The sequence below is a fragment of the Pholcus phalangioides genome, unplaced genomic scaffold, assembly GCF_987345545.1.
Source record: "Pholcus phalangioides strain wild (caught in Gottingen) unplaced genomic scaffold, Ppha-v1.0 ptg000015l_1, whole genome shotgun sequence".
NCBI lineage: Eukaryota > Metazoa > Arthropoda > Arachnida > Araneae > Pholcidae > Pholcus > Pholcus phalangioides.
Window position 1 is genome coordinate 101968762 of NW_028301608.1, and position 14519 is coordinate 101983280.

Genomic DNA, 14519 nt, shown 5'->3' on the forward strand with positions numbered 1-14519 from the left:
AAATTTCATTCATCAATAATTGTACCCCAAAGAGTAAAAGAAGTGGGTTTAATCTCACATTTTCGTAAGAAAAAATTTCGATTTTTTTATAATCATCTATATGTCGTCCATAACACTGCTAAAAAAAATTGGTTCTCAAAAAAGTTTCAGCTGTATATTTTCCGGCTACTGATTTTACAACTGGTGTTACTTTTGCTGGATTGTCTCTAGTTTTTGGATATAATGCATATCCTTCAGTATTTGAATGTAGTCTGAATCCACTCATTTATACTTTAAATTTTTTTTTATTTTATACACTTTTTCTCAAAAACTAGAGTCATTTTGACAAAAACCAGTGCCAGATTCGGATTCAGTGCCTCAAAAACAGTGAAACATAACTACGAACAAAATCAGTGTTCATTAGTGTAATTGAAATTTCAGTGTAAATATGTTATGCACACACAAATTAATTTATTAATTAACAAAATGCTCACTTCAATTCCAACCTTTAGGGAAAAAAGCTGTAGATAAGACGTAGTGGTACATAATCCAGAATAAAATAATTCTACTTTTTTTGGAGTTAACAGATTATACACAGCAAAGTAAGGTAGATAATTTTACATGATGTTTTTTAATTGACTTTCGAAATAATCTTCAAATTGAAAACAAAAAAAAAATGGTTTTTAGCGCAATTGCATTGCCGGGTGAATGACTAATACTCATTTGAATGATAATTTATTTTCAGAAAATTTATTACCAAATAAAAAGAAATTTCACTCCAGCAATATAAAAAGAAATGAAAATTATACAAATTGGAAATAGAAATGTGCGTGCGTGCGTGCGTGCGTGTGTGTGCGTGTGAGAGAGAGAAAGTATTTACATATATGCATTTAAACACTGATCAGCAAACATCTCGTAAAACAGACTATGAAGATATAAAGTGAACTGGCCATTCCTCTTTTCCGTAACTGTCTAGTATTTGTGTCTCTTAATCACTTAAAACAATCAATCGTTCTATTTCGTTGAAATGCTATTTCATAATAATTTACACAAAAATTGCCACGTTTTTAAGACAAATAAATCACACTGGTCGAATGGTCGACGCGTTTCGGCTCTTCAATGGAGAGCCGTCATCAGGACCTCGTGGTCAGAACTCACACGAATGAAGAGTGATGTTTACGTCTGGTCGTCCGAAGAGTTCGCCTTTGTATTTGCTGCGTCCGAGTGGTCTTTGGATGCGAATTGGGGAGCCATCTGTTGTAAAGTGTTGAAAGTTTTTTCACGACTGAGGTTAATAAAGCCTGTCCAAGCTGACGAAATAGGTGGTGTGTTTCTTCCATCATTAACGAGGAAATTCTGGCATGTTCTGATGAAATATCCCTCGAGAAAATTCAATTCCGAATTGTGTGTTGCTTTTTTAAAAACAAATGCTTTGTCAAAATCAAAATGATGTGAATGTTGCCAGCAGTGTTGGGCAATAGCCGAATTATCCGTCCGTCCCTTCTCAACATGCCTTCGGTGTTCGAGAACTCGAATATTTAGATTTCTTCTAGTTTGGCCAATATATCCATTTTCACAATTCTTGCATGGGATGAAGTAGATACCAGATTCTTTGGAGGGTGAGATAGGATCTTTCAGATGGGAAAAGGTGAGTATATTTGTTGGCTGGAATATTGTATGGAAGTCAAATTTCTTGAAGATAGAAGAGATCATGAAACTTGAAGAAACGAATGGAAGAACAACGGTATTAGAAAACTGTTTTGAGTCAGCTGGGAGCAGGTTCGTGGTGCATGTCTGGGTCATTTTTCTGAGGACCTTGTCGATGATAAAAGGTGAAAAACCCCGATTAGAAGCGATGTCACGAAGGATATTGAGTTCATTCTGGAGGGAGGCTGAATCACTGCAAAGTTTTTTTGCTCGATGAACAAAAGAAGAAAATGCCGAAAGTTTCTGATTGGGAGGATGAAAGGATTTTGCATGAGGTGGCATGGAGATAGCGAATGGCTTACGGTACACAGATGTATGAAATTCAGTGTCTGTCTTTTTAATGAGCACGTCGAGAAAAGGCAGTATATTATTTTTTTCCATTTCATAGGTGAATTCAATATGTGGGTCAATAGAATTCATAAAATTGAATAACTCAGTGACATTGACATCAGTCTCATCAACTAAAGTGAATGTGTCATCAACATACCTGATCCAAAGTTTGAAGTGGTGGGTTTCCAAAAGTTTTGTTTCGAAAAAATCCATATATATGTCACAGAGGATAGGCGAGAGTGGGTTGCCCATGGCAAGACCTTCTGTTTGGCGGTAAAACTTTCCAAACACTGAAAAATAATTGTGCGATACACAAAGTTGGGTGAGTTGACATATTTCTTCGATTTCAATCGAGGAGAAGTGGAATTCTTGCAGACGTTGTTTCAGGAAAGAAATTGCACCGCTGATGGGAATGTTAGTAAACATGGATTTGATATCGAAGGAAATCATTGTAGCGTTATCTGGTTGAATGCTGCGGATGATGGAAACGAATTCTGAGGAATTCTTTACTGTGAAACGATGTTTTTTTTGCAGAGAGGGGACAAAAGTTCAACGAGAAATTTAGCAAGTTGATGCGTAGGTGATCCAATGCAAGAAATTATAGGTCTTACTGAAAATGAAGGTTTGTGTATTTTTGGAAGAGCATAAAGTCTCCCGCAATTTGCGGCGGATGGAAAGATGCGTTTCTTGGTCGAAGAATGTAGAATGGGAGTCTGATTGATTTTCTTTTGAACCAGTTTTAGAAGGGTAGGAGCTGGATCCGTATTGAGACAAGTATATGGTCCATCGCTAATTAATTTTTCAACCGACTCTTGATACATGGATTTATCAAGTACAACAATTTGGCCACCTTTGTCAGCTTGAGTGATGAAAATATTGTTGTTTCTTTTAAGTTCTCGAATGGCAGAGATCTCAGATTTCTCAAATGGTGAAGAAATGGTTTTTCGATTGGCCGAAACTGAAGAGGAAACCAAGTGCCGAAGAGATTCTTTCTGATCAGGAGAAATTTTACTGTTGAGGAATGACCGTTCGATGGGCGCAAGAAGTTTTGTAGGACAAAAATGAGGCCTAGGTGATGCAAAATTAAGTCCGTATTCAAGTACTTTCAAATGGGCACCAGACAATGTTTCACTCGAAAGATTGACAACTTTTGGAGCATTCGAGAAGTCAGAAAATTTATGAGAACTTTTTTTCGAAGAACTTCTTGCAAGAAGCTGAGTGAACTTATTCTTGCAAGAAGTTCTTCGAAAAAAAGTTCTCATAAATTTTCTGACTTCTCGAATGCTCCAAAAGTTGTCAATCTTTCGAGTGAAACATTGTCTGGTGCCCATTTGAAAGTACTTGAATACGGACTTAATTTTGCATCACCTAGGCCTCATTTTTGTCCTACAAAACTTCTTGCGCCCATCGAACGGTCATTCCTCAACAGTAAAATTTCTCCTGATCAGAAAGAATCTCTTCGGCACTTGGTTTCCTCTTCAGTTTCGGCCAATCGAAAAACCATTTCTTCACCATTTGAGAAATCTGAGATCTCTGCCATTCGAGAACTTAAAAGAAACAACAATATTTTCATCACTCAAGCTGACAAAGGTGGCCAAATTGTTGTACTTGATAAATCCATGTATCAAGAGTCGGTTGAAAAATTAATTAGCGATGGACCATATACTTGTCTCAATACGGATCCAGCTCCTACCCTTCTAAAACTGGTTCAAAAGAAAATCAATCAGACTCCCATTCTACATTCTTCGACCAAGAAACGCATCTTTCCATCCGCCGCAAATTGCGGGAGACTTTATGCTCTTCCAAAAATACACAAACCTTCATTTTCAGTAAGACCTATAATTTCTTGCATTGGATCACCTACGCATCAACTTGCTAAATTTCTCGTTGAACTTTTGTCCCCTCTCTGCAAAAAACATCGTTTCACAGTAAAGAATTCCTCAGAATTCGTTTCCATCATCCGCAGCATTCAACCAGATAACGCTACAATGATTTCCTTCGATATCAAATCCATGTTTACTAACATTCCCATCAGCGGTGCAATTTCTTTCCTGAAACAACGTCTGCAAGAATTCCACTTCTCCTCGATTGAAATCGAAGAAATATGTCAACTCACCCAACTTTGTGTATCGCACAATTATTTTTCAGTGTTTGGAAAGTTTTACCGCCAAACAGAAGGTCTTGCCATGGGCAACCCACTCTCGCCTATCCTCTGTGACATATATATGGATTTTTTCGAAACAAAACTTTTGGAAACCCACCACTTCAAACTTTGGATCAGGTATGTTGATGACACATTCACTTTAGTTGATGAGACTGATGTCAATGTCACTGAGTTATTCAATTTTATGAATTCTATTGACCCACATATTGAATTCACCTATGAAATGGAAAAAAATAATATACTGCCTTTTCTCGACGTGCTCATTAAAAAGACAGACACTGAATTTCATACATCTGTGTACCGTAAGCCATTCGCTATCTCCATGCCACCTCATGCAAAATCCTTTCATCCTCCCAATCAGAAACTTTCGGCATTTTCTTCTTTTGTTCATCGAGCAAAAAAACTTTGCAGTGATTCAGCCTCCCTCCAGAATGAACTCAATATCCTTCGTGACATCGCTTCTAATCGGGGTTTTTCACCTTTTATCATCGACAAGGTCCTCAGAAAAATGACCCAGACATGCACCACGAACCTGCTCCCAGCTGACTCAAAACAGTTTTCTAATACCGTTGTTCTTCCATTCGTTTCTTCAAGTTTCATGATCTCTTCTATCTTCAAGAAATTTGACTTCCATACAATATTCCAGCCAACAAATATACTCACCTTTTCCCATCTGAAAGATCCTATCTCACCCTCCAAAGAATCTGGTATCTACTTCATCCCATGCAAGAATTGTGAAAATGGATATATTGGCCAAACTAGAAGAAATCTAAATATTCGAGTTCTCGAACACCGAAGGCATGTTGAGAAGGGACGGACGGATAATTCGGCTATTGCCCAACACTGCTGGCAACATTCACATCATTTTGATTTTGACAAAGCATTTGTTTTTAAAAAAGCAACACACAATTCGGAATTGAATTTTCTCGAGGGATATTTCATCAGAACATGCCAGAATTTCCTCGTTAATGATGGAAGAAACACACCACCTATTTCGTCAGCTTGGACAGGCTTTATTAACCTCAGTCGTGAAAAAACTTTCAACACTTTACAACAGATGGCTCCCCAATTCGCATCCAAAGACCACTCGGACGCAGCAAATACAAAGGCGAACTCTTCGGACGACCAGACGTAAACATCACTCTTCATTCGTGTGAGTTCTGACCACGAGGTCCTGATGACGGCTCTCCATTGAAGAGCCGAAACGCGTCGACCATTCGACCAGTGTGATTTATTTGTCTTAAAAACGTGGCAATTTTTGTGTAAATTAAAACCAGGCAAAGTTACTCATTTTTTTGTGATAATATTTCATAATACTTTTCAACGAGCAGATTATAAGAAATGCATTAACCCATAGATTTGTATATGTTTCCAACGGTGCAATTCCCACTCTTAATGTGTATGTTTATGAAAACAGTTTCGTAAATTATGTTAAAGGGATTGGCACTTCGCATTATAAGTATTGCCTAAAGTTACAATATACGGTATGTTTAGTGATACTGGTGTTTTCCGACATACAATCAAAGTTACATGGAAAAAAAATACATACGCACTCACTGAAAATAATCCAACTTGTGATGAGATATTTGTCTGAGCTCGAGTTAGAATTGCAATGTTGTCGGAATTTACACTATACCGTATATATTTGCCTTGTAAATAAAACTAATTCTACGCTCCATAGAACACTTTTTATCGTACAATGCTAATTGAGTTTCATACACAAGTCTGAATAATTGAAGGTGTTTGTAAAACGAGTTTATTGCTTTTATTTTATGTTTAACGATTCGAATTAAAGATTACCATGATAAGAGTAACTTTCAAGGAAGAATTCAGCATAAAAATTGAGTTACCTTAGCATAATCGCATTTTACTCTGACAGCTTTTTCTCAGAGACTTGGGCAACATATACATACTTTTTTTTTATAATTATATCTTGTGAACTAGAATTGTCGGAGCTTTTGAACATTCTCTTCATATATTCTACTTCAAATAAATTATTTAAGTAAAAAGTAATATTCCAAAAAGAAGGGAAGAATCAAACACATTTGACGTTATTCTCACTCACCAATAAAGAAAACAGTGTGCACACAGAGATAGTGTAATGTGTGTTGCAGTGAACATAAAAAAACACATACACCCACACACACGCAAAGAAAGAGAGAGAGAGATTGCACTCATTCAATTTATGCGTCCGTTTTATTGCGTCGCATATTTCAGAAGAGTTAATTAAAATTTTGACTTAGTGGACAGAAAAATTAAATTACGTGTACAATAAATAAAATAAAAAGAAGATAATTTCGACTCATTTTACTGCTTTGAAGATTTGTCTCATACACTCGTTTCTCTCGATTTACTATTGTATATCAAGCATGTCGGAAAGATTGTTCTTTGAAAGTACAGTTGTCTATACGTAATTTTCTTTTGAAATTGAAATTCTGATTTCTTAGGGCATTGTGTCTGCGAAATAAACCCGGAATTTCCTGGTTGATGTTATAACAACTGGTGTGTGATAAACATGCAAATTTAAAACTTTACGTACGTTATGCCGAATACTAATAAAAAATTGTCGTGTAGAATATCGTAAGTTTTACTTTTGTCAATTTTTGGTAGTTTATCATCCAATTAGGTACAAAGAATCACACCTAGATATGTAATAGCTTACCTGCCGGTATTATCTTAATTATGCACGGCTCTTTCTGCGTACCAATAGTGTTCCTTCCCCAGCACAACAGAACGCCATAGCCGAACATAGTCCCCGGTGTGTATATAACTATACTTGTTGTACCGTTCACGGAATCGTAAGCTGACACGTCGACATTCTCGACTGTATTGTTCAATGACCAAGTAAATGATACCTCGGGAGGATCGGCATCGACTACGCAGCTCGCGTTGATTGCTTCGTAGCGGGCGACGCCATGGACTGCCGTTGGGGATCTACTGCAAATTGGTGCATCTGTATACATAGAAATGCAGTGTGATCAGTTAGAACAACACGTGTATTGAGCTGTAATAATGCATCGACAGAAAACAGGAAATCACATGAACCGGTATCCATACATGAACTTATAAACATACGATAGTTCATCTATTCAGATGTGGGAGAATTTCGGCACTTCAGGCTTCCTTTGCACAAAATTCAGCTGAATTAACTACTGTATGTATCATATGAGTATGTACCATTTGAGTATCTAGCTATTGACACACTAAGTGCATTCATTCTGCGAGAGCAAGATTACTGCCACGCAGGCAATAAATAAAACACATTCGTCCCTTTTCGTGTCAGCTCTAAAACGATTAAGAACTAGTACACATTTTTGTTTTGGAATACTTAGATAGATTCTAGAATAGGTCAGAAACCAGTCAATATGTTTTAAAACTTGGATCAAAGGGATTTTGATAAAATCATACTGACTTAAAAACACCAAAACTGAAAAACTGAACTTTACTATCAAAGTTTATATCCCATCAAAAACTAGTTCGGAACAATGTTTAGAGCTTCAAGCATACCATAAAATGAGGTGAGTTGGTTACTAGCTAGGTGATTTGGGTGCATAATCAACTTTTTATTCCAGGTGTCGTCATAGCCGCTGCGAATGTAATGGAGAGGTAATTCCAGGTCCAGCCGCAAGAGTGAGCCTCCATGATTCAAAATTGTGCCGAAATCTCTCATTAATATTACCCCTGTCTTTTTTTAATTTCTACTTTCATCATAACTGTGTTATAAAGTTTCATGAAACCATTGCAAAACTTTCTTTACAGAACATTGTTCTTACATCTTACAGTCTTGATGGATGTTTGCTCTTGTAGACATACTTATCGTTTCAGCTATAAATCAGCTAATCAATAAGTTTGTTAATTAATGGTTGTAGGACTAATGAAATATTTAAGCATTGCAAGCTGAATTGGGGACACTATTTTATATTCGTTACAGGCACTCGCAGTCGTACAGATGCCATGACATATAAGAAAATTTTAGACTCTCATGTCCTATAAAAATTGCACAAAGTGTCATATCAACCTCTAGAAAATCATTTAAAGACTAACACCAAAACAGGCATCTTTGACTAGTCAGATTAATATTTTAGACAAAAAAAAATTCCCTTTATTTATATTTTTAATAAAAACAAAATTTTATGTGTTTAATAGTTTTGATCATTTGTCCTCAATTGATTCATGTGGGATCAAGTGAAAACATATTCTTCGAAACGTGAAATATATCAAGATAATACCAGTAGTGTACCTAATTAACCCCACTCGAAGGGGTGCGACTTTGAATTAATTTTCTTCCATTATAATAAGTTCCATAAAAAACATATGGGAGAACTTCTACTCATAATGGGGTTCATACAAAAATGTCCAAAATCTGTTCCCAAGTCACCTCAATTTATGGTACGTAAAACATACATAGCAGGGGTTTCCTAAAATTCTAACGCTAAAATGATGGAGATTATTTATTTATTCAAAATACAAAGCTACAAGTTTAAATCCCAATTACAGCTTGCAGTAAAAAAAATTAGCACAGAATAGAAAAGCGACAACATCATAAAGTATACATGATCATAGTACACGTCATGACAAAAAAAAATTTAAATAGAGCCTGGGTCGCATATTACTTTTTATAGTATGTAAATATGAAATTTAAGCCACTGGCACCACAAAAGTGAAAAGGAGAAATCCTAAACTTCGCATTCGGAGTACAAAAATTATTTGTCTTGACGTGTACTATCATCTTTCTTACATTAGCAGTTCTGAAACGCCATGCATAATATGAGCGAGAGATAGATTATTTCTGTTTATTAGAGCAAAGGAAAATAACTATAGAAGCTACCTACACCTTACTCTAAGCATGACATGCTGACTCCGACCTTCACCTTCAGAGTTCACGGCACCACACTGATATCGTCCCCGATGTTCTTTCCTGACTTTCTGAAGCACGAGCGACAGGTTGCTTATTATGACCCCCGTCTTAGGATTAGAAAATAGCGGTTTTTCTTCGAAGAACCATCTGACCTCGGTTACCGACGGATTCGATGTGACATGACATTCTAGAAAGACGTCTGAACCCTCTCTGATAGCGTGCGACTGAATATTTGCTCCAAACGACAGTCGAAGCTCTGGGATAACTGAAATGATAAAAAAAAAAATCTTATCTTGTCTTATCTATTTTTTGCTTCAATCTTCCTTTTTCAGTTCATATTTATAATTGACTCTTTAACTCTCTCTTCTTCATTTCATCTGTGTGCTTTATTTTTTTTTCTACGAATTTATCTCCAAGTCTCATCTCAGTTCCCTTTGCTTATCCTTATTATTATTTTTTAGTTCTTTTTTTATCTTATCTGTTTTTATTTCTTTTATCTTATCTGTTTTCATTTCTTTTATCTTATCTGCTTTTATTTCTTTTATCTTATCTGCTTTTATTTCTTTTATCTTACCTGTATTTATTTCTTTTATCTTATCTGCTTTTATTTCTTTTATCTTATCTGCTTTTATTTATTTTATCTTATCTGCTTTTATTTATTTATTCTAATTCTTCTTTTATCTTATCTGTTTTCATATCTTTTCTATCAGATTTATGGTTTTATTTTATATTTTGTTTCTGACTTTTCTAATCTTTCTTCTTTATTTCATCTCTCTGCTTATTCTTTTCTTTTCATTTATCTTCAAATCTCATCTCAGTTTAAAATTTTCTTATCCTTATTCTGTATCCAGAGTCTCTTCCTTTTTATCTTATCTTTTTGTTTTATTCCTTGTTTTCTCAAATTTTTTTTTTATTCCTTGTTTTCTCAAATTTTTTGTTTTATTTCTTATTTTATCTTATTTTATTTCCAGTTATCTCTCTTTTATCCAATTTTTCGATTAATTTCTTCATATTTCATCTTAGTACTTATTCCAATATATATTTTGGATGTATCCACGTACATTTTAATTTTATTCAGATTTATACTTTTTTTTATGTTTTTTTTTCATTCTGATATGTTTTCGAAATATTTTTCCCATCTTATTCGTTGCATTAATCTCTTATTTTTCGCAATCAAAAATAGTACCTAAACCTTTTTTTTTTAATTTTCAAATTGAATTAACATGTTTATTCAAAAATTTAATTGACATAAAGGGCATTCTAAAAAAATCAATAATATCTATGAGAAATATCTAAATTTCGAATCAAAAACAAATACGTAATGACAGAAATGTATTTATAATTCTCACAACCATTAATTTTTCAGTTTGATAGCTTTACTTATGAAAATAAAGGGAATAAAACAGAAATTGCAAAAACATTTTTAGTCTTCTTCGTGAATTTGCTGAATTGCTGCTAAGTAATGGGGCACATTCGATTTTTTTCTTATTCCATTAATTAGATATTTTTCATATTTTTCATAAATGTGAATGGGGTATGTAGTGAAATCTTTTCTATGAGATGCTCACACGTAATATAATATAGGGGGTTTCAAATTCCATCTTTACAACTCAATTCATTGAAGTATACAAAATATTTTTTTCTTTTTCATTTCAACTTCAATTTTATTCCAGTTCAAGATATGCCATAAAATTACAATCTACAATATATTATTAGTCGTCAAGAGGCCGGGTCTGTACTCACAACCTAAAAAAATTTTTTATGACCAGAACTATAGTGTTTCAATGTGTTCATTCAATGTGTTATAGAACATACATCTATATATAGATCAAACAATATAAATAACAATTATATAAACGTAATTATATACATTCATTGTATTCAAATACAATAATTATATATGCATTCAAATGAATTTCAGATCTGATGCTGAGTTAGATAGTATTATGGCAAACGCGCAGGCATAAAAATAATAAGAATTTTTGCTATTAGATAGGAACATATATGCCAATATCTTCTATTGATACGATTAACACTAGATGGGCCGTACTACACGTTATACCTATAAGGGTTACCATTCATTCTAAAAAGAAGCAGCAGTCAAAATGACTGCTGCTTCTTTTTAGAATGATTTATTTAATGATTGATAATTTGATCATTTTTGTCACCCTATGGTCATTTTCTGCATACGAGAACCAATTAGACCGAGACCTACAATTAATTGCCGATTCCGAGTGGCAGCTTTTTTTTAGCACACTAAGCTCATCGAGAGGTTGGTGCGCTAATCCCCAGTTGTAGGAGTCCCTACGGTAACAATCATTTTCTGTGGACATGTGACAATTTCTGTTGTGCCCCTGTGTCAAGAAAGTTTTCTGACAAGGACGAACCGCGTATCGAACACGTGACGCCCCTAAACATCCTTTGGTACTTTTGGCGAGTATCTTACAGACCCCGGGTTACCACGCTCTTTATTCAACCACTCCAAATTATTCCAAATAAAAATGACAAGCGCTGTTCCGCATAATTAATTTATTGATTTTGAAGAAATTAACTTTGTTTAAAGCATACAGGGTGTCCATAAAACGGCTCTCCAACTTCATATATGAAAATAGAGAGGACAGTTTTTGAGAAGAATCACCATGAAAAAAAGATACATAAACATTAGCATTGCACCGACGTCACATCGTACATTCTTCCATTTTAATTACGTGTATCACCTTTTCATATGTGTATCACGGTCTTTTCTATCCAGCGTTGTTGTGTTTGTTTGTTTGTTTCTCACCAATACAATTCAACATGCATACCAGTGGAAGCACAAAGGATATCCAGGCTGCACTCAACTTCCTGCTAGGTTTGTTGCAACGTGTACTCAGTAAAATCGCTCTGCCAGCATTTATTTTGCGCCGTTTCATTTCAGTAATTATCAGACAGTTTTGTGTGGTCACAAGGTCATTTACATACCCCTAAATAAAGATGTCTAGAGGCATAATATCCAGTGACCGCGCTGTCCACGGAATCGACCCACCTCGACAAAGCACCTTTCCGGAAAGGTTTCATCAAGGGATTTCCGATTACTGAGGACATGTTGCCACAAACCTGGAAGGAAATTGAGCATAGGACTGGATATCCTTTGTGCTGCTGGTGATACGCATGTTGACCACTATTAGGGATATGGATGGAAAACACAAACTTGATGAGTTTATGCATCATATGTAACAAAACGGACGTTAATATCTTGTATACTTTATTGATTATTAAATTTCATAGTTCTAAAGATAAATTTGGTACACCCGGTAAAAGAAATGAAAAATAATTAAATATATGTTATTTCAAAATTTAAATTATTTCTCTTCATCTAGAACATTCTTAACGATCTCGAAACATTAAGCGTACCGGTGCGGTGTCATTCAACTTCATTAAAATCATTTTAGATTTCAAATGGGAGTTGCGGGTCAACCAATAATAAGTTTTCGACTTACAGTATACGTTGAGTGTCCATCCATTTTCTATGACGTTATCCTTTAGAGATGGATTTTGCGCCCTACACGAAAGTATCTTCCCATTATCGTCTGTAGACGGAGTGAAAGGTAGAATACTCGTGGTGAGGTTCTCTGTGTTTATCTCTTTGCCGTATTGTATTCTCTGTCCGTCTAACCACCAATTGATGAGCGTCTTCGGCCTCGCTCCCCACGATTCGCACTGGATAAGCACTTTCTTACCCGCTGATAATGCTGGTTGTACTGTCGTGATTCGAACATCCAAAGGACGTACTGTGATGAATAAAAAATAGAAGAAATTGTTAATCAAACAACACTAATCGCGTTAGGTGTTATGAATGATAATAATACTTATACACACCCACACACAGAAAGACACGGTTTATTAAAATCACAGGTAGTGTGATCATTAGTGTATCGTCATCGTTTTCGCCGAGTACGGAACGGACCAATATCATAACACGAGGAAAAAATACGTCCATAGTTATCAAGACTTCAGTTTATGTTGTAAATTTCTTGCATATTTTGACACTAGGGTTTGACCACAGACTCTTTTTTTCCCCTATAAGATTTCGTTATCAATTTCGAAGACTGTGTAGGGGGGTCAGAAGGTTACCTTATTTACAAACAATTTCAGTACTCAGTTGATCGGAGCTTAATAGTCGCTATCAACCATGTAAGTGCAGAATTTCATTTGCGATTTCTTTCGGATAGAGAGGACATGTTTAAGGTGAAAAGAAAACGTCCCTTTCTTCAGTTCTTGATCAATTTCTTTCAACTGACATCGTTTAAAGTTCCCCGGTCGAATGAGAAACCTCAAGTCTCGATATGAACACATTGAGCGACATGTACTTGGTTTGCCCGATTAGAAAATAAATTACGCCTGAACCAGAAAATCAATGTTTTTCAATGGTATTTGAAGTTGTACGGGAAAAGTATTCAACACACAATGGGTGGTCACATTATTATGATCGCCTACTACTTTACCGCGCACCAACTTCTGTCATATATCGTCATACGGCAATTTCCAATCAGTCGAGTTGGGTGGGGAATGAAGCTGCCATCTATATCGGTGGTTGCGCCAGGCTCGGAAGGCAAAGAACTTGTTTCTGATCTTTTTATGGATTCGAACCCACGGACTTTGACGACAACCTTCATAGCGGAAGACGAACATCTTACCACTGCGTATTATGATCACCTGACTCTTTTAAGAAAATCAGCTATGGCGTCACACTGTTGTCTCTAGAAGGCTAGGCTAGTATAAAAAAAAGAAAACTTAGTTCCTGAGACAGTAGTATAGGTTTTTTTTGCAAAGATATGGGGGGGGGGCATATTTTGACGAACTTTGAACGTCAGATGATTGGAGTTAAAGGATCAGTAGTATCAGCGAAGCCACCATATTTATGAAATGTTCAATTCAACAGGTGCAATTAAGTGGTTAGAGCATGGGTGCGCAACGGTATGCATGCAGTATTTTTGCTGCTCGCGGGAAAGAAACTTCAACTGTATATTCTGGGTCGCAATATGAGTCGTATTTAAAGGAGCATTCTCTCTCTCTCTCTCTTGTGGGTTTGTTGATCCCAATTTGTTTTACGAAAAAAAATTCCCCATTTTTTCCCTTATTTTCAACAAGGATCATTAGAATTTTTGAAATCAAGGCTTGAGGTTATTTTTGTAACTTTTAAATTATGTTATATTTGTGATAATTATGATTCTACCAAAATAAACTATAGTCATATAAATATATAGTCACTTCACATATATTTGTGTGCCATATACGTTTTTTTTTTTTTTTGGGGGGGGGGGATTTTGTTATATATTGCAATTCCAATAGTCTCCTATTTCGGAGCCGATAGCGTTTTCCCAGCAATTTTAGCAATGGATGACAACTTTACTCTCTTTTGACAATTATTTTTTACTTTTATTGGCGACGCTGCTTCACATTGACAATTTTTTTTTGGAAAATTGAAATTGTAATTAACTT

The 14519-nt window shown here is 35.4% G+C and overlaps 1 protein-coding gene across 2 annotated transcripts in view; it reads right to left on the reverse strand.

Moving 5' to 3' along the window:
- LOC149077215 (neural cell adhesion molecule 2-like) overlaps nucleotides 1-14519 on the reverse strand; it is a 123466-nt gene that overhangs the window by 16410 nt on the left and 92537 nt on the right. For both annotated transcript variants that reach the window (XR_016194154.1, XM_089244958.1), the window contains exons 5-7: nucleotides 12518-12808; nucleotides 9013-9303; nucleotides 6843-7133 (exon numbers count right to left, since the gene is read on the reverse strand). Coding sequence is in view for 1 of the 2 variants with exons in the window: in XM_089244958.1 (XP_089101084.1) it covers nucleotides 6843-7133; nucleotides 9013-9303; nucleotides 12518-12808 (873 nt within the window). In the remaining variant the exon portion in view is untranslated. The remainder of the gene's footprint in view (nucleotides 1-6842; nucleotides 7134-9012; nucleotides 9304-12517; nucleotides 12809-14519) is intronic.